Consider the following 19,946-nt stretch of genomic DNA (forward strand, 5'->3'; position numbering starts at 1 on the left):
TCCCATGCAAGGTGGTCCCAGAGCTGGCCAAGCCTCAGCAAAGCTCTGGGGAGCAAAGGGAACATTCCCTCATCCACCACCCTCCACATTGTAGTGGGACCTTTCTGCTGGGATGTGGCCAATTGTTGATGCCAAATTCACAAGCAAACAGAAAGATTTTGTAACACCAGAGTCAACAATGTATATTTTATTGCATGCCACTGCCACCAGAATTTCCACGAGTTCATCACAACTCCACATTTTTGTTCCTTTCCTACTTCATTGTGCCCCACTGTTTCATGCTATACTTACCTGCAGTGTTTATTCTGTCACACTGCTTGCTCTCTGCCTTTTCCTGTTCCATTCCCTAGTTTCCTGACCCCTTGAGCAGGTTTCAGTTTGGTGGCACCTTCTCACAGATTTCCCCTGTGTGCCATTGAGGACAGCAGACAGCCAACAGGGTCACTTCTTGCCAGAGGAATGAGGAGAAATTTCCTCTGCTATCTCACCCTTCCAGCATCCTCTGCAAAGCCTCTTCCGCCTAAAAGACAAAGGGACAAAGGTAAGAGGTTTTTTGAGGCTTAACTTGGATTTTGTTATAACCTTTTCTGTCAGACACACAGCAGTGCAGCTGCTGTACATGCTGGTAGACTCTATGTGTTTCCCAAGTTGCTCTGGGCTCTTTCTTTTCTGCCTGCTTTATTTGAGGGGCCCACGTTTGGCCATGCAGCGGGGAAGCTCAGTGCTCCCAAAGAAGAAGAAAGCAGGAAAAGCACAACCCCTCACTCTAGCTCTCCAGGGGAGGCATCCCAGCAGTAAGTTGTTTTGGAACAGCCTCAGCAGAATGAGAAGGAAGGCAGGCACAGATGAGCCTGATCCATGGAGCCTGAAGGGCACAAGGGTCCCAACAGGCATCTGAGTCACACTCTGAGCCAGAGGCATTGCACAGCAACAAAGCAGACACAAGATCAGACACAGCTTCTGAAAAAACTAGGAAAACAGGCTGAGGAAAGAAGAGAACCATTAAATCTGGTTTCCTTCAGTGTCAGGCTAGCTGTCCTCTCCAAAACCATATCTATACTGCACACATATGGCCCTGAATGAATATTCAAAATACTCCCCAGCTGTAAGAGCTCTAACACTTCCTTCCATTTATCACACAAATACAAAAATCTCTATTGACTCACTGTCCCAGCCACACACAACACTAATAAACTCATCCACATTTACACAGCACTGCCTCACAAGTGTAACTTGAACTGAAAACAAAACAAAACCCCAAGAAAGAAAAAACGAACAGAAGACAAAGTCCCCAGCGGGACTGAAGCCATGCTCATGCCTTAGTGAACCAGCCCTGGACATCTCAGACTTTGTACCAGTGAGCCCTTGATGTTCTCTGCACTAGCACATAAAGTGACTGCCACCCCTCTGAAGTGCTCCAATGGGGTTCAGTAGCATTGAATAAAACACTCTGTAAAATTAAATAAAGCTTATTAGGAACAGCTCAAGCATACAGGAACAAGACAGGCCTTGGGAGATTGCAGCAACCTGGGAGGGGCTGCACAAACACCAACAGCAGGATTAGAATTCAAGTGATCTTGACAAACTGGAAATACAATCTGGAAAAAGCAATTTAGCATGAACAGCTAGGAATGACTACAGAAAAAAACCTGGGAACATTGTGGCACACAGCTGATCTACCAGAAGGGACCTGGAGCACATCATGTGTCACAGGCTGCCATAAGTGAACAATACCATATCATGTTATGTTATATGTTATGTCATGATATGTTTTGTGTTATGTCTCTTGTGAATGTCTGATCTCATATTCATATTCAGTGAGCAAGAGTGTTGTCTGTAAATACCCAGGGTAATCTGCCAGAGCTCACTCAGCAAGGCCTTAGGGCTTGGTTCAAGGAACTCCAGCTGAAGAAAGAGGGACTAAGAAGATTCAGAGATCAGAAGATAATTATTAATATAATTCAGAGAAGAAAAGACTAAGACTGAAACCATCTTCAGATAACCTAGAAGTGCCCTCAAAGAGAGAGGAAATGTTTTTCCTGACCACTGTGAGCAAACATTAGAATTACAAAACCACTTCTGCTAGAGAATTCCTCTGAGGCAGATTGCTTGGGAGATCAGAGGATTTGAATAACAGATTAAAAATGGGAACCTTTTAGGCAAAGCTGATCCTTCCAAGCCTTGTGCTACAAGACAGAGACCTATAACCTCTGGATTTTCACCTACAAAATTCTGCACATGGTTATAGCTTCCCCCATGGATCCAGGGTATACATGTCACAGAAACTCACTTCCACTTATACTTGAACAAAATGCTTAAGGAAAAAGGACTGGTCAGGGATTTCTGTCTGGTCTCAAGTACTGTCTGTAGATGTGAGCTCAGTAAAACCTCAGGCTCCTGTTAGGAGGTGGGTGATAGAGCAGGAGTGGGCAACTCCCAAAGCCATTGATGCTGTGTCAGAGGACAGGACCAGCCCATCTACCTGCTCCCCAGTGCCAGCTGGGCATCCCCAGGTAGGGCAGGCATCCCCTCATTCCCAGAATGAGGGAACTCAAAGCATCCTAGAGACACCTTGGTGCTTGATTCGATTTGATGGTAGTGCCAGCTGGGCATCTCCAGGTAGGGCAGGCAGGTGAATGAGAGAACTCAAAGCATCCTAGAGACACCTTGGTGCTTGATTCGATTTGATGGGTTTTAGAGATGGGAAGGAATGAGGATTGGTTTGGAAGACATGGGTAATGTCAGAGATTCATTGAATGTTTTGCATTTAAATCTTGTCTGTTTATTAATTGTAATGATAGTCCAAGAGCTGCTTAATCTGGGACAGAGTCTCATTTTTTTTTTCTTCTACTACTAGTTTCGGACCTCTTTGAAAGCATCCTTGTCTTTGTTCATTTGTTTGTGTGCTTTCTTTGCACAGAAGGCAAAAGCTGGATTGATTTTCAATGTGTTATTCCACTGCAAGATTTTATTGATTTTTTATGGAGCTGCTTCACCTAAAAAAATCCTGCCATACCATGGAAAGTAATTAAAAAAAAAAAAAGAACTAAATCCACTTATCTGCTTTTCCATTCTGCTTCTGGAATTTACCCTCTAAAATTAATTTAGACTGTGCAGGCCCTGAAGAAGATCCTGTTACTCTAAGCAAAGCTGGAATAGGCTACTTATTGTTCTAGGCCACTGGTATTCCCCTTTCTCAGACATTGCCTGCAGAAATAACGAGCAGCTTAAACAGGGCTCCCTTTTCAAATTGTCAACAGCTTGAGTTCCCCATTTAAGCACTCTGGCATCAGGGCACCCTGAAGCCAGGCAATGTTAGCAGGAAAGCAGAATTAATGCAGAACAAGAAAAGCCTGCGGGGAGGGAGAGGCCCCGTGTGCAGGGTGAGGTGCAGCAGTGCTGTGTAACACTGAGACCCAGGGCTCTGCAAAGCCCCATGGGCAGCAGGCCGCTCCTTTGTGGATCTGACCCCCAAAGACAGGGTCTCTCATTCCCACACTTCCCATTGTGCCATGGGGTCAGCATTTGGCACAAGGCCCATATCTGCTGGTGCAGCCCTTCCTCCCCTCTCTGGGACAATATTCTGGGGGAAGAGTCTGGTAACAGAATCATAGAATGGTTTGGGTTGGAAGGGACCTCAAAAACCATCCAGTTCCACCCCCTCTGCCATGGGCAGGGACACACACCTCTCACTAGAACTGGTGGTTTGAAGAGCCATTCAATTTGGCCCTGAACACTTCCAGGGATGGGGCACCCACAGTTTCTCTGACAACATGCTCCAGAGCACTGCCAGCAGGTTGAGGAGGGTGATCCTGCCCCTCTACCCAGCCCTGGAGTGCTGTGTCCTGCTCTGGGCTGCTCAGTACAAGAAGGACATGGAGCTCCAGGGGTGAGTCAGCAAAGGGCAGTGAAGTTGATCCAGAACAGGAACACATCTCTCAGGCTGATGGAGCTGGGCCTGCTCAGCTTGAGAAGAAACCACTGAGAAGGGACTCGGTCAATGTCTCTGAGCATCTGAAGGGAGGGTGTCAAGAGGATGGACCCAGGCTCTTATTGGTGGTGCTGAGCAAGAGACAACGGGCAGAAATTGATGCACAGGAAGTTCTACCTGAACATGAAAACTCCTTTACTGTGCAGTGATTGCAGACCAGAACAGATTTCCTGGAAACGGCCTGGAGTTTCCCCTCAGCGAAGGTATTCAAGAAAGCATCTGGATGCAATCCTATGCCACGTGCTCTGGGGTGACCCTGCTTAAGCAGGAAGGTTGGACAGGATGACCCACTGTGGTCCCTTCCAGCCCAAGCTGCCCTGTGAAGGTCTCACTGGAGCTTCTCTTCTCCAGGCTGAACAGCTCTGACTCTCCCTGCCCTTCCTCGTAAGAAGTCTGGCAGGCATTTTACCCCTGTTAAAAGGGGACACCCTCTCCAAAGGCCTCATGCTATCAGCTCCTCAGGCTTTCCAGCCACAAGCACCCAGGGACACCCCTCCTGGGAAGCAAGGCCCCCCAGGACAGCCTCCCCGGGCACCCAAAACAGCTGAGGAGCTACTGATGCTCCACGAGAGGGAAGCTCTACTCCCTCCACCCTCCAACCACCACCTCCCCAGCCTCCCAATTTATTTTTTTTTTCCCAGCCTTTCCTTCTGGTTCATTACGCAGCCGTAGCAGAGAAAGAAGTGACAGGTTGAAGGCGGGGGGGAAAGGGAGGCGCCGGAGGTACCTCGGCATTCCCGGCGCCGGCATCTCCATCACGCCCCTCGCCGGGAGCCGCCCCCGCGCTGCCGCCAGTGCTGGGGGCGGCCTGGGGGGAGTTGTCCCTCGGCCCCCGCCCCCGGAGGCGCGGCCCGGCCCCTCGCACGGGTAGAAAGGGCCGGGCGGGGGCTGCGCGCCCGCAGAGCGCGGAGCGGCGGCGCGCAGGGCCCGCGGTGCCGGCATGGCTCTGGATTTCCTGGCGGGATGCGTTGGCGGTGAGCGGAAAAAAATAATCGTTAAAATATGGTGGGGAAGGGGGAGGAAAAAGGGAAAGGAAAGAGAAGGAGAGGGGGGTGAGAAGAAAAGAATAGTTAAAAAAAAAAAACCAAAAAAAAAAAAAAAACCAAAAAAAAAAAAAGCAGAAAAATAGCTAAAAAAGGAAAAGGGGAGAAACGTAAGAAGGTAGGAAATAGAGAAGAGGCGTAGAAGGGGAAAGAGCGAAACGCTTTTAAAATGCGGAAGAAAGGCCGGCAGGTCGGCGGGCAGGGCTGGGCCGGCGCTGTTATTTTGGGAGCCGAGGATGGTGCCGGGCCGAGCCGTGCCGGGCCGAGCCGGGCGGGGAAGATCTCGGGGTGCGCTCCGAGCCCTCCGCGGCCGTGCCCGAGGGGCTGGGAGGAGCGGGGGATGGGGGCAGGGATGGGGATGGGGGTCTGGGCGAGCACAGGGACAGCGGGAAGGTCGGGAACCCCGAGCTGAGCACAGCGACCCCGGGCAGCTTTAAGATGGAGAGGGGCGAACACGGACACGCGTCCCCGCGCGGCTGCGGCCGGCCTGCCTGCCCCTGCTATATTTAGCGGTTATTGAATTGTGCTCAGGAGACTGATTCTCGCGTCTTTTCGGGCATTTGCCCTTGCTGTTTTTCTCGCCAACCTGGCAACCATGGTTTAAAATTCCTTTTTCCAGCGTCTCTCTGATTTCGTCCTGGCGCTCCTTGCCCTGCCAGGGTTCCCCCGGGATCGGCCCCCGCTGGCCTTTCCGTGCCGAGCACAGTGCACATTGCTGTTTGTCTCTCTTGGCCCGTGTTGCTGGCCTTAAACAAGCGGGGCTGCAGCATCCAGGGGCAGGCCCTGTGCTGCTGCCCGGGACAGGGAGGGCAGCTCCGCTCCAGGGACGTGGGAAGGAGCGCGGACGGTGCCAGCGGTCACTGGGGATTGCTGGGTCACCCTGCAGGGCCAGGGCACTCACTGCTCCGGCCTGTGTGTGCAAAACCCCGCGTTCAGACTGGTGTAACTAACAGGCCTGCATGTGGCTTCTAAAATGTCCTTTGATGCTAGAATGAAGCAAAGGTTTTCAGTAATATGTGATCCCTCTGCAGGTGCTGTTGGAAAGGCTGTAGGCAGAGAGCATTAATGCTCTGCTGCCTTCAGAGATGTTCACGTGTTTTCTGTGCCTGCACAGAGCTGTATGTACATGAAATATTGTGTTTTAGAGGAAACCTGCATTTTCTGCCCGCTGGATTTGCCTTGAGCTGAGGCCAGGAGTCATGGCTGCACATTCCATATGGTGTGGCAGGTCTGTAGTCACACAGCCCAACCCCTGCCTGGGGCTCAGAGCCTTCCTGGGAAGCACAAAGGCACCTGGTACTGGCCTGGAGGTTCTAAATTGTAGATCTCCTATCTCCTGACTTGGTAGGATGCTCTTTAGCTGGTTTGCCAACCATGGTGTGCACTCACACCTCAGGCTGGTGGTCCTGCTTGGGCTACTGCAGCCCCAGACCCAGGAAGGAACTCCAGAGTAATAACCGTGGCATTTATTGCATTTCAGGTGCTGCTGGTGTGCTGGTGGGACACCCCTTTGACACTGTTAAGGTGGGTTGATTATGAAATATATTCACCTCTAAGTAGAAAACTTAGTTTCTCCAAGCAGTGGGGGAGGAAGAAAAAAATCCCCAGACACTGTGGGAGTGTAAATCTGTGTGGGAAAGCTTGGAGCAAGCCTCCACAAATACTGCTTTAGATTCTTCAATCTCCAGCTCTTCAAAAGTGAAAACTTAGTAACATAAACCTTGGCCTTAAACTGCAAATTTAGTACAGTAACAATGTGGTATTTGGAAATACAACTTTGCATTGAACTAAATTTTGTTCTAAGCTTGCTTCTCTGCAGCTGTTCAACACTAACTGCTGAAACTGCCTCTCCCTGCATTTGTAACTCAAACCCACTTTGTTAGACTGTTGGAAGATTGGTGTTTTGTTTTCCCCTCAAGCTCTGCTATTACTCTTTAATTTGTAGCATAGGTGGAAATCAATAAAAATCCACACTATGGAGCTTGTCTGGAGGCTGTTTCCTCCAAGTATTATTATATATTTTTATAACTTTCCAACTTAAAATTGGTTTCCTGATGGTTAGTTGTGTGTGTTACATACACTTCAGCTACTATAAACACAGGATTTGAGAGCTCCTGGAGGGTCCCCCAGCCAGGGCTCTCAGAAGTCCAAGCCCATTTTTCAGAACAGAATGACAATTAGTCATCTTTTGGCAGCCTTATCCCAAATCTTGCACTGCAGAATGGAAGGGATATCAGTGCATTCCCTGCTAAAGTAATACATCAGGTCACTTGACTGCAGCAGACAGCATGCCACGTAGTAGATCTATCTTTGGAATACCTTTACCTTGCTGAATTTAGATATGCAAATGCTGAGGGCCCCATCACATTCTGTATCCTAGAGCATGGTTAATTCACTACAGAATTCCTGAGTTAGTGGATATTGATCCTCCTTGCAAGCTTGCAGTGCAAGCTGATAAAACAGTAAAATCTGTCTTTCTGTTGCTCAGAATGTGGTACATTTGACAGTTAAATAATTCAGCTGAATTCTAGAATATATTTTCAGGCATAGCATCATCCAGACTTGCACAATTTTTATTATGGTGGTACAGGGCCAGCTGTCTCTTTATCTCCCGTCCTGCCAAGTTTTTCATGCTTAACTGAAGGTGATCAGTCATTTCATTGAATCCAGTAAAAGTGCTAAAATTCTATGCTCAGACTAAAGGTAACCATGTTTGGGTTTTAGTTGGTGGTTTGTTTGTTTTTTGTTTTTTGGTTTTTTTTAACTGGAACAGCTTCTGTTGCATGAAGCTGAACATTTAACTGTAAAAACTGAAGCTCCCATGCTGGTTTCAGCAGATGTATCATTGCAAAATAGATGTATCAGCCTGGGAAAAAAGCATCTCAATTCACAATACAGCAAATAATTTCTTTCTAAATGTTTTTTGAAATCCAGTGTGACACATTATATTTTCATATCCTTTAGAAGGTATTGTACATGTTTATCTCTATTTTGTTAAAACAAATACTAATGTTTGTATTATTAGCTGGCATAGCCACCAGTGTATGTGGAAAAACTAACCACCCTTTAAGGGAAAAAAAAAAGACATTGCATAACTTGTGTATGTATATGTGTTAATTCTTAACTTTTTATTGTTCTGCAGTGTTTAAAGGGCTAGCTGGTAGTCACCTTAGACTGTGCATTTTTAATATAACTGAACAATGGGAAAGCTCTGCTTTGATAAGCCAAAGTTTTAAGTCTGCCTTGGCATTTAAGCTCTTTTGGGTTTTTTCTGGCTGGTGCTCGTGTTTCACAGAGCTGGGAGGGGGATGGTGGGACACACAGGGAGACCTTAAGCTGGTGAAGTCACCCTGCAAAACCTGCAGCTGAGCTGATCTCAGAACTGGCAAACTCTTTATCCCTGGTTTGTTGATGTAATGTATAAAATTGCTTTTTTGCTTTTAACTGCCTTTACTTTCTGAGCTAGGGGCTGTCTTCATTAACAGCAAAAGTGTTACTTTGTTGTAGATGACAGATAAGCCTCATCACGGGAGAGTTACCTAGTAAGTATAGCCCAGGTGAACACTTCTGTTTCTCTCAGTCTTAATTTATTCCCAAATGTATTAGTTCAAGTAAAGAACTGAAAGACTTATGAAGCTTTTTCCCTTTTTAATTTTAAACTGATGTGTCCCTCTTCTACAGCTATGGCATGGAGGGAGCGGGGTTTAAATATCCCTTTTTTTTTAAATGTAGTTTTATTCTGAACCCTCTTTCTGCTGTGCATTTCTGGCTGTATACCCTCCCACACACAGTGCCTCTAAAACCAAATCTCAGGCACACTGCTCTTGAGGTCTTATCCAGTACATATTCCCGGATGATGTTTTCATTGCTCAAATACTTTTGAAGTCACTGATTTCCCACATTATTAAATGCTTGGACTGTTTTGATGTAGTGCTTTGGCTTTCTTTATTTAGTCTTGAGTGCCTTTATGCAAGTCTTTAGTGATGTGAAATTACTGGGTGTTCTTACTGGACCTAAAATGTTAGTAACAATATTTTCCCATAAGAAGGAAGCTAGAATACTGGGCAATGAAGGGAGCAGGTGGATGAACTTTGCACATGATTCATCTTTCCTGTAGTTATACACACTAGAGAGCTTACTGAATATGCCATTAATATGCATGAAAATGCAAGTTTCAGGTGCACTCATTGCTGTGGCAGTCTGCTGATGTGGGTACCCGTGTGTGACCAGCACTGTGCTCAAGAGAAAGAGAATTTTAATTCTTAGACCTGAGGAGTCAATGCTCCAAATATTCTACCCTACAGTAAAGCTTAATTGGTTAATATATCATAAATTATTTAGACAAAAGTAGAGGGAGCTGTGTACCACTAGGAAACTCAGCCCATAGATATGGCTAATTCTAAACTATTGAACACAAGCAGAAAAGATAAAGTAAGAAGGTTTCTAAGCTCCAAAGCCCTTAATGTGTGGAAGTCACAGACAAGGTTTGAAACAGTAACAGTAAATTCTACGTGGAGTAAAACCTTTGTTTGTGCAATTGTGACAGCTTGTTAAGATTTGCCTTTGCTTGTGGACCTGCTTCTTTAACAGTTTTGACAGTCTCTCTACCCCCAAAAGTCACTTGAAGTGACAGAGGAATTATTTTCTTTGAATCCTACTGTAAGCCTGCTTTTAATGCTGAGATGTTGCAAGACCCAAGGTGATCTCAGCCTCCCACCATGGCTAGCATACACTAATGTACATACTGAAACAACAGTGAAAACTAAAGTTCTGATTTACAAAGCATGGAATAACCTGTTGGAGGAAAACCACTAAAACTGTCAATTTCTTTTTGCTTTGAAGGAAGTTAACCTGAATATAGGATTCTGACAAACCACCTCCATAAATTGTTTTCTAGACACACAGATGACAGGTCTTTCATTGCTGTGGTGGTGGTTTTTATTACTTTAGGCAACCATGAAAAAAATAAGTTCAGGAATCTTTACATAGATGTAAATTTTTTTCTTTGGCTCTGAGAGACTGAAGTTTTTTGGCCTGGAGTTTGCTGCCCTGCAGCAGCATTACATGGTTGATAAGCTTCTTTTCTGAAGATCATTGCAGCCCTCCATGCAGGAGATCAAACACAGATTTATAACTTCATCAATCCAGAAAAATCAACTAAGCTCATTGCTGAGTGTAGAGCTTTGCCTGAGCTAGGTAGAACTGAGACTCTTTTAAAGTGTGCTGAGGGCAAATAAGCATGAAAAAACAGAAGTGAAATTTTCCATTTTAGGTTAAAAAGCATCCAGACAAGGGATCTCCTAAGACAAACAGCTACAATACCATTTATCTCTCCAGCAGAGCATACTGTTTCAGTTTTGGAAAGGTTAATTGATTGCTAACATCTAAAGGCTTGAAGCAGCTACACCCTCACCAATTGCTTGCATTCAGCAGGCTAAAAAACTAAAATAGACTAAAATTTAAAAGGACAAATGGCTTTTTAGTCCTTCCCTTATGCAAAGACAGACATCTTAAGAGTCACTGCCCAGCTACCCTCTGGAAAAAAAAAATCAGATCTCAATGAATGGGCCCCAATCTGGCATTTAGAAACACTATGGGTATTGTAGAAAGTTTCCATCCCTTTAAAATTATTCTAATCTCATGCTTGACTTGCAAATAGTTTTTTTAATTAAATTGTCTCAGGTTTGCACAGGTATTCCTTAGTGAGAATAGCTGCTATTCTTGGCAGCTAAAGAAAGTCCCTATTGTAGCCTGTACTGGAAAGCATCTGTTTGAAATTCTAGATGTCAATGTACCTTTCCACTAATTGGTTTGCTAATAGTTACAGGAAGTTAATGATCCTCTTCCCCTCATCTTTTCACTCCCCAACTTAATTCAAAACACACAAAATTTTTCAAATTATTGTGCCACACATGGCATTCCAGTGTCCAGCCCGTGCTCTTGCATATGCATTGCTATAGAAAATCTTCACATAGGTACAAGACAGTAGCTTACCCTTTAGGCTCTTCCTGATGTACAAATTGGTATCTCACACAACTTTTTATAGGTTCGTCTGCAAGTTCAAAATGTAGAGAAACCTCTCTACCGTGGGACTTTCCATTGCTTTCAGTCCATCATAAAGCAAGAATCTGTAAGTACAAAATTATTGCTTTGTGTATTTTTTTTTTTAAATCTTTGTGTATTTTGGCTCAGGAGGGTGGGAAAGCTGTTAAAAACAAAGCTGACAAATGTTGAAGATCAAGAGATAAAGCATGCTCTGAATCTCCACTCACTGCAGGGCAGATATTGTAGTCAGAACTTTGCCAGAAACTTTGGGAAGAAGATCACTAAGTCAGAAGATGGTATTTTGAGACTAACTTTTTCAATAAAATAAGAAGTTATTTAAATAACTAGTTTTCTGAGAATCTAAGCAATGAGTGCAGAAATTGGTGAAGTGTTTTTGCTACTGCTGAAACTTTAGGACCATTGTTAAAAAGCTGACTTTAGGCTTTAAGTAAGCTACTTAAAAAGAAAAGGTATAAAATTTGCCAGAAAACTTATGTCTGGGTGGAGCAAGATTATTTTCTGAATGTCTTCAACTGTATTTTTGTACTGCTAAATTGCTTAGATGTTTGTGTCCTGGGCAAAGATTAAATTCTTATTACAAAACAAGGTGGTTCTGATGGGGTACAAGGGAGAGCTAGAAAGGCTGTGCTCTGCAGTTTGAGGAGGTTATCCACACCACTGCTAAAAAGGGTTTTTCCTCCCTTCTTCCATTAGGCTTTTGGACTCTATAAAGGTATTGGGTCACCAATGATGGGACTGACGTTCATTAACGCGCTGGTGTTCGGTGTGCAAGGAAACACCCTTCGTGCCCTGGGCAAAGACACTCCTCTCAACCAGTTCCTTGCAGGGTCAGCAGCAGGAGCCATCCAGTGCATCATCTGCTGTCCCATGGAGCTGGCAAAGACAAGGATGCAGCTTCAAGGAACAGGAGAATATAAACTAAAAACGAAGAACTACAAAAATTCTCTGGACTGTTTGATCAAAATCTATCAAAAGGAAGGGCTGAGGGGCATCAACAGGGGCATGGTCTCTACCTTCATAAGAGAAACCCCGAGCTTTGGCTTCTACTTCCTGACCTATGACTGCATGACTCGGTATTTAGGCTGTGAAGCTGAAGACAGTTACGTTATTCCCAAGCTGCTGTTTTCTGGAGGGATGTCGGGCATCGTCTCGTGGCTCTCCACCTATCCCATGGATGTGATCAAATCGCGGCTGCAGGCCGACGGCGTCGGGGGCGTCACGCAGTACAGCGGCATCCTGGACTGTGTCCGCAAGAGCTACCGGGAGGAAGGCTGGAGGGTGTTCACCAGAGGTCTCACTTCCACCCTTCTCCGTGCTTTTCCTGTCAATGCAGCTACCTTTGCTACTGTCACCGTGTTCCTAATGTACATGAAGTCAGAAGACAACCTTCCCGAATGCGAGCCGGGTCCGGTAATCCATCAGCCTTCCAGTTTGTGAACCTTCTCTTTGTTCTCCTCTTCCAAAGCCCAGCTGGTTGGGTTTTGTGAAACTTGAACACTTGACCCACACAGGTAGTGTAGATTTATGCTATCTGTATAAAGAATTCCTAAATGTATCCAATTAGGATTTCATCTCACTACTTGTATAAACAGCATCTTGCCTTATTCAGGAGTCCACATCTAGTAGTATTCAAGTTAGAGGGGGACCTGCCTTTAGAAAGTTGCTGTTGTGGCTCCAGAAAAGGCTCTGGAGAGTGTTCTAGCACCAGAAATCGAGTTTTCTTTCACTCAGGTTCTGAATGACGGAGTTGAGTTGAATGCAGAAATGTTTTCATGAAAGAAATACTCATTTTGAATGTGACAGGAGTAAGTGTACTCCTCTAAGGTGAAGAAGGGGGAAGAAGTTTAGTGGTGGAGGCATTTTGCAGGTAACCCTGAACTGTAAAGGTATGGACTAGCATTCAGCTAGTCCTGTGTTTTAGTTTCCCTTTGCTTTTATATGTCAATGGTTTTAGTAGCAACTTTGTTCATACTGATTTGTAAAAAACAAACGAATTTGTACCTAAGTTACTCCCTGACCTTTCAGCTTTGAATAAATATCTTAAGCACAAAGTTAGCATCTGCACTCAAATGCACTTGTTCTTTAAATCTCAAGGCTTGTAAGGATTTAGGGAAACTCAAATCTAGTAGGACTGGTGTTGTTTGCCCTTACCTCTTTCTCATTTGGTGGTGCACAGACTGCATTGAGTAGTTCAGTCCAGTGGACTTTGTTCTCTGAAGTTAATGCAACTTTGCACCACTTCTCCCAACATGCTCCATAGCAGCCAGTGATGTACAGAAGTCAAAGTCCTGCCTGTGGTATTGCACAAAATGTTTGTGAGTGCAATGTTAGCTTAGCAGCTTGAAGTATCTTAGAAATACATACATATTTAGGACTGGAGGTTTCATACCTTTCCAGAAAAAAGGGGTGTAAGTGTCCAAAATGGTTGCTGTTCAATACACTTGCATTACGAATTTAAACAATACTGATTTTATGTATTTAGTTACAGTGCTACTGGAAAGGAGACTGGAAAGGGTTTTAGAGAATTTTCTTGTTACGTTAATCTGCTGTATTTTTGTTACCAGTCTGTTGAAGAAGAGTTGAATTAGCCAAAGAGCTATGAACAGTTATTTAAGATTTGAGCTAAAAGCTACACACATTTGGCACAAAGAGCCAGGAGGGAGGACTATGTGTGTGTTAGCGATGTTTTAAAACATATCAAACTAGTTCATTAAGTACAACTTGTTACACTTTTGGTTGGGACAAGTGCAATATGTGTTTAATATATCTATGAATTTTCTAAAGAAGCGTTATTTCATAGCATTTTGCACTGTAACAAAATATGCTGGAGACACCTGTAAAATTGGTATGTCTTTTTATACCTTGAAGGTATGGTGGATGTTTTAGTGCCTACTTGCACTGAGATTCAAATTGAATGTTAAATCTGTCTACTAAGCTGCATATGCACAACAAATCACAGCAAAGACCATTTACACCTTTGTACAGGAGTATGTCAATCCTTGTATATATATTGAGGGAATAAATTTTTTTTTAAATTTTCCCTTTGATTGTTTGAAATTTGGTGGTTTGTTTTTTTTTTTTTTTTGTTTTACTCAGATGTTTCTTTGTGTTCAGTTAAGCTTGCATGAGGATGGGGTTTCTGTTTTTTGCCGGGGAAAACTTGTTCTGTATTGTATTCTGCCTTGTGTGTACCACTGGGAAGGGCAGGGCCTTGCTCTGGCTTAAGCTCCACCAAAGAAAGGAAGTGCCTGACCTCACCTCTTTAAACTGACCTTTCCTCTTCTGAAAGAACAATCCTGCTTTCAGAGCCAAAGAGCTGCCCCTATGCCTAGGCACTTCCTCTTCTGCATTTATTTGCTTTCATCTGTGCTGATCAGCACCAAGGCTGCACAACTGGGGAAGACAAGTCTTGGGTCCATGCAGGGTCACATCCAAATCAGGAACCAGATGTCCATAACTTCTCTGGGCAACGTGTTCCAGCACCTCACCACTCTCACAGTAAAGAATCTTTCCCAATACCTAATCCCCATCTACTCTCAGTTTGAAACTGTTACCCCTTATTACTCCACACCCTTGTAAAAAGTTCTCCCCATTCCCTGTAAGTCCCCTTTAGGTACTGGAGAGTGTCCCCAGAGCCTTCTCCTCTCCAGCCCTCTGATCTTTGCGTCCCTCCTCTGGACACACTCCAGTGGGTTCATGTCCTCCTCTTCAGAGGTTATTTCAGGTACTGGCTCCACTAATTAATCTTAAAGGGCAGATACATGTGGCTGACACCAAACCCTGTCAAGCATCAGTTTCCTGGCTCAGAAAACAGCAAGGCCACCACCTCTCCACCTGACCGTGGCCAGGGTCAGTTCCAGTCAAGTACCTTTTGTTCTCTCAGCAGGAACAACAACTATGGTCAACACTGAACTATGGAACAGAAACAAATACCTGGAATAAGCAAACAGTGTCTCCTCAGAAGACTAATATCATTAAAACAGAAAAAGGCTATATAATGTTTTACTTGCAGTGCTTACTAAAGCATTCTTTCCAGAAATTCATCCATCTGGAACTTAAATAATCAGGAGCAGACACTGGATATTACTCAACAAGCCTGAGAAGAGGCTAAAGTCAGCTTTCAGCCTAGTCTGATGTCACTTGCTTGAAATCCACGTGACTTCTAGCTATTAAATCAAGCTAGACAATAGCCTCAGCATTTTATATCATGATACAGTTCTTTTTCCTGATCGATTTCTGAGCTGTGAGCCATTTCAGACAGAACTAAGTCCTGCCTTCCCAGATCCCCATTTCCACACCATTATCAAGCAATTCCCAAATAACTGAAGGGATTAAGAAGGTAAAAATCACTGAAAATGAAACTCACTATCAAGTCACTCTGCCCTGTTCTTAAACTAGATGTCATACCCAACATGTCCAACTAGGAAAAGAGGGGGGGAAAGTACCCATGTACACTACTGCTTAATTGAGTTACTACAGTAGAACTAGTGTGAAATCTATATATCAGGTCTGTAACATGTCGAGATTTTTGTCCTCCCTGCCTTGTCTTTGCATATCTGCAGTGATAGGACAAGGGGTAATGGCCTTTAGCTGAAAGAGGACAGGAAGAAATTAGGAAGAAATTCTTCCCTGTGAGGGCAGTGAGGCCCTGGCACAGGTTGCCCAGAGAAGCTGTGGGTGCCCATCCCTGGAAGTGTCCAAGGCCAGGCTGGATAGGGGTCTGAGCAACCTGGTCTAGTGAAAAGTGTCCCTGACCATGGCAGGGGGTGTTGGAATTAGATGATCTTTAAGCTTCCTTCCAACCCAGACCTGGGATTCTATGATAAAGCTTTTCATACGGTTGAGGTCAAGGGGTAGCAAGAGATTCAAGGGATGAAAACCTGTCCATTGCAGGTGCAGCACTGGCAGCATACTGGGGTGGTTGAGGTCAAGGGGTAGCTAGACTCAAGGGATGAAAACCTGCCCATTGCAGGTGCAGCACTGGCAGCATACTGGGGAAAAGACTAAGACACAAATGTTAACATTGACCTCGCAAAGAAAAGAGGTGTTTGTTCTTTGAAATTAAATGTATTTATTATTATGCTGGACAACAGGTGTCAACAGTTTAATGTTAGCTGCTGTTAGCCCGACTTTTAATCCATGGATAGTAAAAGAACAATTTAAAACCCAGAAGTGTGCCAAACACTATTAGATTAGGAGAATGTGCAGTTAAACTCCTCTTCTGCCACAAAAACTGGCAGAAAAAATAGAAGCTTACCCAAGCCAACATGCCCTATCAAACATCACAGCCATGGAGACAGAAGGATCTGAGGGACTCTGGGAGGCACAGCAAGAGAGCAGGGAAGCAGAGAACTTGCTGGGCCGAACCTAAGGGAGACAGCCTTTGATATCAAGGGGAAGCTAATTGTGCTTTACATGTTCAGGAATTTAGGCCTGTCCAGGGGAGACAAGCAGAGGAAAATGAGCCATTTTCATCTTCCCAGTGCAACTGGTTTGCAATTTTTGTATTAGTGTTGTCCTCACAAACTGCAAAAGTGGTTATCACCATGAGAAAAAAATGACATAATATGCACAATAATACATAAGAGAAACAGTAAAAGCTTTTCTACTTATAGTTTATTACTCATTTTTAACTGAGTTGACCTAGAAAGTGATTTTGAGCTGTACAGGTTTATGAATAAATAAACTGAAATCAAGGCAAGGTCTGCAGTGTACACTAATGCCCTATAGATTGATATAAATGGAAGAATGTCAAGTTCTAATGTTCACAAAATATTCTTAGGGTCTATAAAGTGTAACAACTAACACAGTCAAATTGCTTAGTTGTCATTCACTATTATAATTTATTATGACTGTTTTTCTTACTGAAAGAAGCACACTGCATTTTTATTGACAGTAAAATAGACTTGTACTATTTTAGCCACATCCATGTGTCAATAAAATACTAAAATCATAATGAAGCCTGACCTCAAGGTCTGCACCATTTCCTACTATATATCAGAAAGAAAGAAGTGTTGCTCAAGTAATTTGACTTGGCCAGATTAAAGGTGGTATGAAATAAACAGAATATTCTTCTAGGATCTGATCTATTTTCTTAAGCAGGGATTTACGGTAGATCAGGAATACTTCAGTGCTGCAATCAACCAGGCCATACACCTTCTTCCTTGAGAACTGAGGTATTTTCACTTAGGAAGAATCTATGAGAGGTGCTTTTCAAACAGGTCAGTAATGAAGTTCAAACTTTTTAAGTGCAGTTAAAGGAAGTAAATGTAATCATTACTTCTACCCTTAAGTTAATCCAGGCAGTTACCTGCTTCTCTGCCAGTTCTTAACTGAGAGACTGGACACATTTTCATTTCACACTGGAAAAAACTGAGATTAAATCCCCTGTCCCTAACCTATGCAGGAGGATAAAATAAAAACAAGCAACCAACCACACAAGAGGAAAACCTAAAGACCTCTTGTATGTATTACTCCTTACAATCAATTTTCAAACCAGAAACATTTGTACGCCCTTTGAAGCTGTGGGAGTCACTGGATTCATATAAATCCATTGGAGGTTCAGTCAAAGCATCAGGTAAGACTGAAAACTGAAGGATTCTATATCAAAAGGCCAAATTTTGTGTTTTGCTGAGAAAAAAATACATGTGTTGAAAAATGGGTCAAAGCATAAGCTGCATGATGCCCCATGCGTGAGGCAGTCAAAACCTTTGTAAGCCAAAATTGGCATGGGCAAGGTCAGTGAGGTCCTTGGCAAGTCCACCTTGCAGCTCTGAAGGACACCTGACTTTGTGAGCCCTTAAATCAAAACACTAAGCCACAGTTTTCCACAGATTTGTCTTGCAACCAGTTCCTGAGATGAGCTTTAGCCAAATGGCATTAGGACCCATCTGGTCAGTAAGGCCTTTTGTGTATGGATTTGCCACTGTTTAACAAGCAGTACATATTATGCCACAGGCTTCAGATGCTCTATCATTTATCTCAAAAATATTAGTTATTGACATTCTTCTGAAATACTTTCTGTGGGGCAGCTCCAGGGAGGAAAACAAGTTACTTGAGATCTCTGATGCTCTGGAGAGCAGCAATGCAGGACTGCAAAGAAACGTGGATGCTGTTGTGCAGTCTCTGCAATGGCCTTGCACACATTATGAGCAGCAACAGACTGAAGCAAAGGCACAAACTGCCTCAGAAGAGCTTGGACTTTTCAGGATGCCTCTGCTGGAGAGAAGCAGTGATGTTTTACAGGTCCAGCAGTTAACCAAAACAACCACTCACAGCTGAAAGCACAATCATTAACAACACTCATCACTGGATTTCCACATTACTCTCTATTTAATATTTGATGAATGTATGTATATATAACCCATGTCATACCCAACAATTTTTATTTATAGTCTTTTATTTTCAATGCCTTGCTGGTGCTTTTAATGAATGCACACGTAAACTCAGGACTCTCAGAAATCAGCACACAATTGTAATTCTTATTCTTCTCAGTGGTGTGTGGGCAATTTGCTCTTTGACACTGGCACGCTGCAAGTCTGTCAAGGTCCACTGAATGCCACAGGACACACACTGGACCTCGCAGGGGCACCCTGACACTGCCATTCTGTCTGCTGTGCAAACAGGCAATCCACTGCCATCTCCTGGCAAACTGCTGCCCGGGAGCTCCTGAACCGAAACAAAGCACTGACACAGATGCCAGCTGACACCAGAGCGATTGCAGAGGAATCACACTTAAACCTAAAACATCACTTAGAGAGTGGTGGCAAAAGAAGCACACATAAATCCTGCAAGGACGCCACAGACTCTCCATCCCTTTCTCTCCCTCCCAAAATTCACCAACATTAGGACAGAACTTCAGGCTTGCTGCCGAGGAGAGCTCCCAGCAGACACAGGAACCTGGTGAGAACAGCAGCTCACAAGAGTATCATGTCCAGACCATGACACACAACAGAAGCTGTGGTACCCAACCAGCACCCAGGCTTAGAGCTTTTCTCTTAGAAAAAGTAACACAAGACTTGGAGAACCCTAAAACGGAAATTGTCTAAAACCCAGTTGCTCTAACGAATCTTATTCATTTACCTAGAGCAAAACAGTGTTTTTTCTGCCACTTTAGGGGAAACCAGGACCTGAAAAATTCACTTTAACTCTTATACAGAATCTGATGTGCTTGCCCCAAAGGAAATTCAACACTTTCCAGGCAATTTCCAGTGAAAAGGACTGAAAAAAATTCTTAAGTTAAACTGCCTTAATAATATAAGATCATTGAGAGTATACATAAAAGCTGGTTTGCTTTAGGCAAAGGGAATGAAGTTGAAAAAGTACCACTGATTCAATTAACTTACAAAATTAAACCAGTAGCCACCCAGGTGACATTTCAGCATTGCTGTAAAACCATCAACACACTCTTGCAACTTGACAGTAGAGCAATTAATATTATTAAACTGAATATTGAAATACAAGCACATACAGTCCTGCTCTGCTTCATGCCTACCTTTACAGATCATTGTGCAGTTGTTTCTGCTCCTTGTGTCCAGCAGCAGGGTTGCACTCCCTCTGCTCTACTTCACTTTCCCATTCTTCTGCCCTGGGACTCTTCCCAAGGAAAGTGCTACTTTTTAAAGTATTCCATTTACACAGCCAGGAACAAGAATACTGAATATTTTTATTCCTGCCTGCAAAATTCACACCCAATATTCAGTTTTGAAATCCACCCCAGATTCCCCTTGGTAGACTTAGTTGCTCCAGGAACATGAGTGCAGTAAAGCTCAATGCTGACACAAACATGCTTTACTCCTCTCTTCACACCATGATTACACAGCAGATTTTAGAAGGTGCTGTACAGA

General features: G+C 43.9%; 2 protein-coding genes across 3 annotated transcripts; one reads left to right on the plus strand and one right to left on the minus strand.

Moving 5' to 3' along the window:
- Positions 1–223: 223 nt before the first annotated feature.
- LOC120503878 (atherin-like) lies at positions 224–4,933 on the minus strand. Its single transcript, XM_039712912.1, has 2 exons — positions 4,719–4,933; positions 224–520 (listed from the first exon to the last, which is right to left on the minus strand). The coding sequence occupies exons 1-2, from the start codon at positions 4,931–4,933 to the stop codon at positions 442–444; spliced, it is 294 nt and encodes a 97-aa protein (XP_039568846.1). The 3' UTR covers positions 224–441.
- On the plus strand, positions 4,770–14,157 carry SLC25A29 (solute carrier family 25 member 29). 2 transcript variants are annotated; one of them, XM_039712590.1, is made up of 5 exons: positions 4,868–4,965; positions 6,515–6,558; positions 8,542–8,576; positions 11,081–11,164; positions 11,794–14,157. In XM_039712590.1, exon 5 carries the CDS (start codon positions 11,827–11,829, stop codon positions 12,535–12,537), a length of 711 nt encoding a protein of 236 aa, XP_039568524.1. In that variant the 5' UTR covers positions 4,868–4,965; positions 6,515–6,558; positions 8,542–8,576; positions 11,081–11,164; positions 11,794–11,826; the 3' UTR covers positions 12,538–14,157. The 2 variants fall into 2 exon arrangements, with proteins under 2 accessions (XP_039568522.1, XP_039568524.1); XM_039712588.1 differs by lacking the exon at positions 8,542–8,576 and having other exon boundaries at positions 4,770–4,965.
- Positions 14,158–19,946: the final 5,789 nt, after the last annotated feature.

Source organism: Passer montanus, unplaced genomic scaffold, assembly GCF_014805655.1.
Source record: "Passer montanus isolate IOZ18808 unplaced genomic scaffold, ASM1480565v1 scaffold27, whole genome shotgun sequence".
NCBI classification, from domain to species: Eukaryota; Metazoa; Chordata; class Aves; order Passeriformes; family Passeridae; genus Passer; species Passer montanus.

Bases quoted from the DNA above. Each gene is read 5' to 3' on its own strand.
- SLC25A29 (XM_039712588.1), top strand. From the start codon at position 4,932: ATGGCTCTGGATTTCCTGGCGGGATGCGTTGGCG. The intron at 4,966-6,514 runs GTGAGCGGAAAA...ATTGCATTTCAG, and splicing joins CCTGGCGGGATGCGTTGGCG to GTGCTGCTGGTGTGCTGGTG. The intron at 11,165-11,793 runs GTAAGTACAAAA...TTCTTCCATTAG, and splicing joins CCATCATAAAGCAAGAATCT to GCTTTTGGACTCTATAAAGG.
- LOC120503878 (XM_039712912.1), bottom strand. From the start codon at position 4,933: ATGCCGGCACCGCGGGCCCTGCGCGCCGCCGCTCCGCGCTCTGCGGGC. The intron at 521-4,718 runs GTACCTCCGGCG...TTTGTCTTTTAG, and splicing joins CCGGCGCCGGGAATGCCGAG to GCGGAAGAGGCTTTGCAGAG.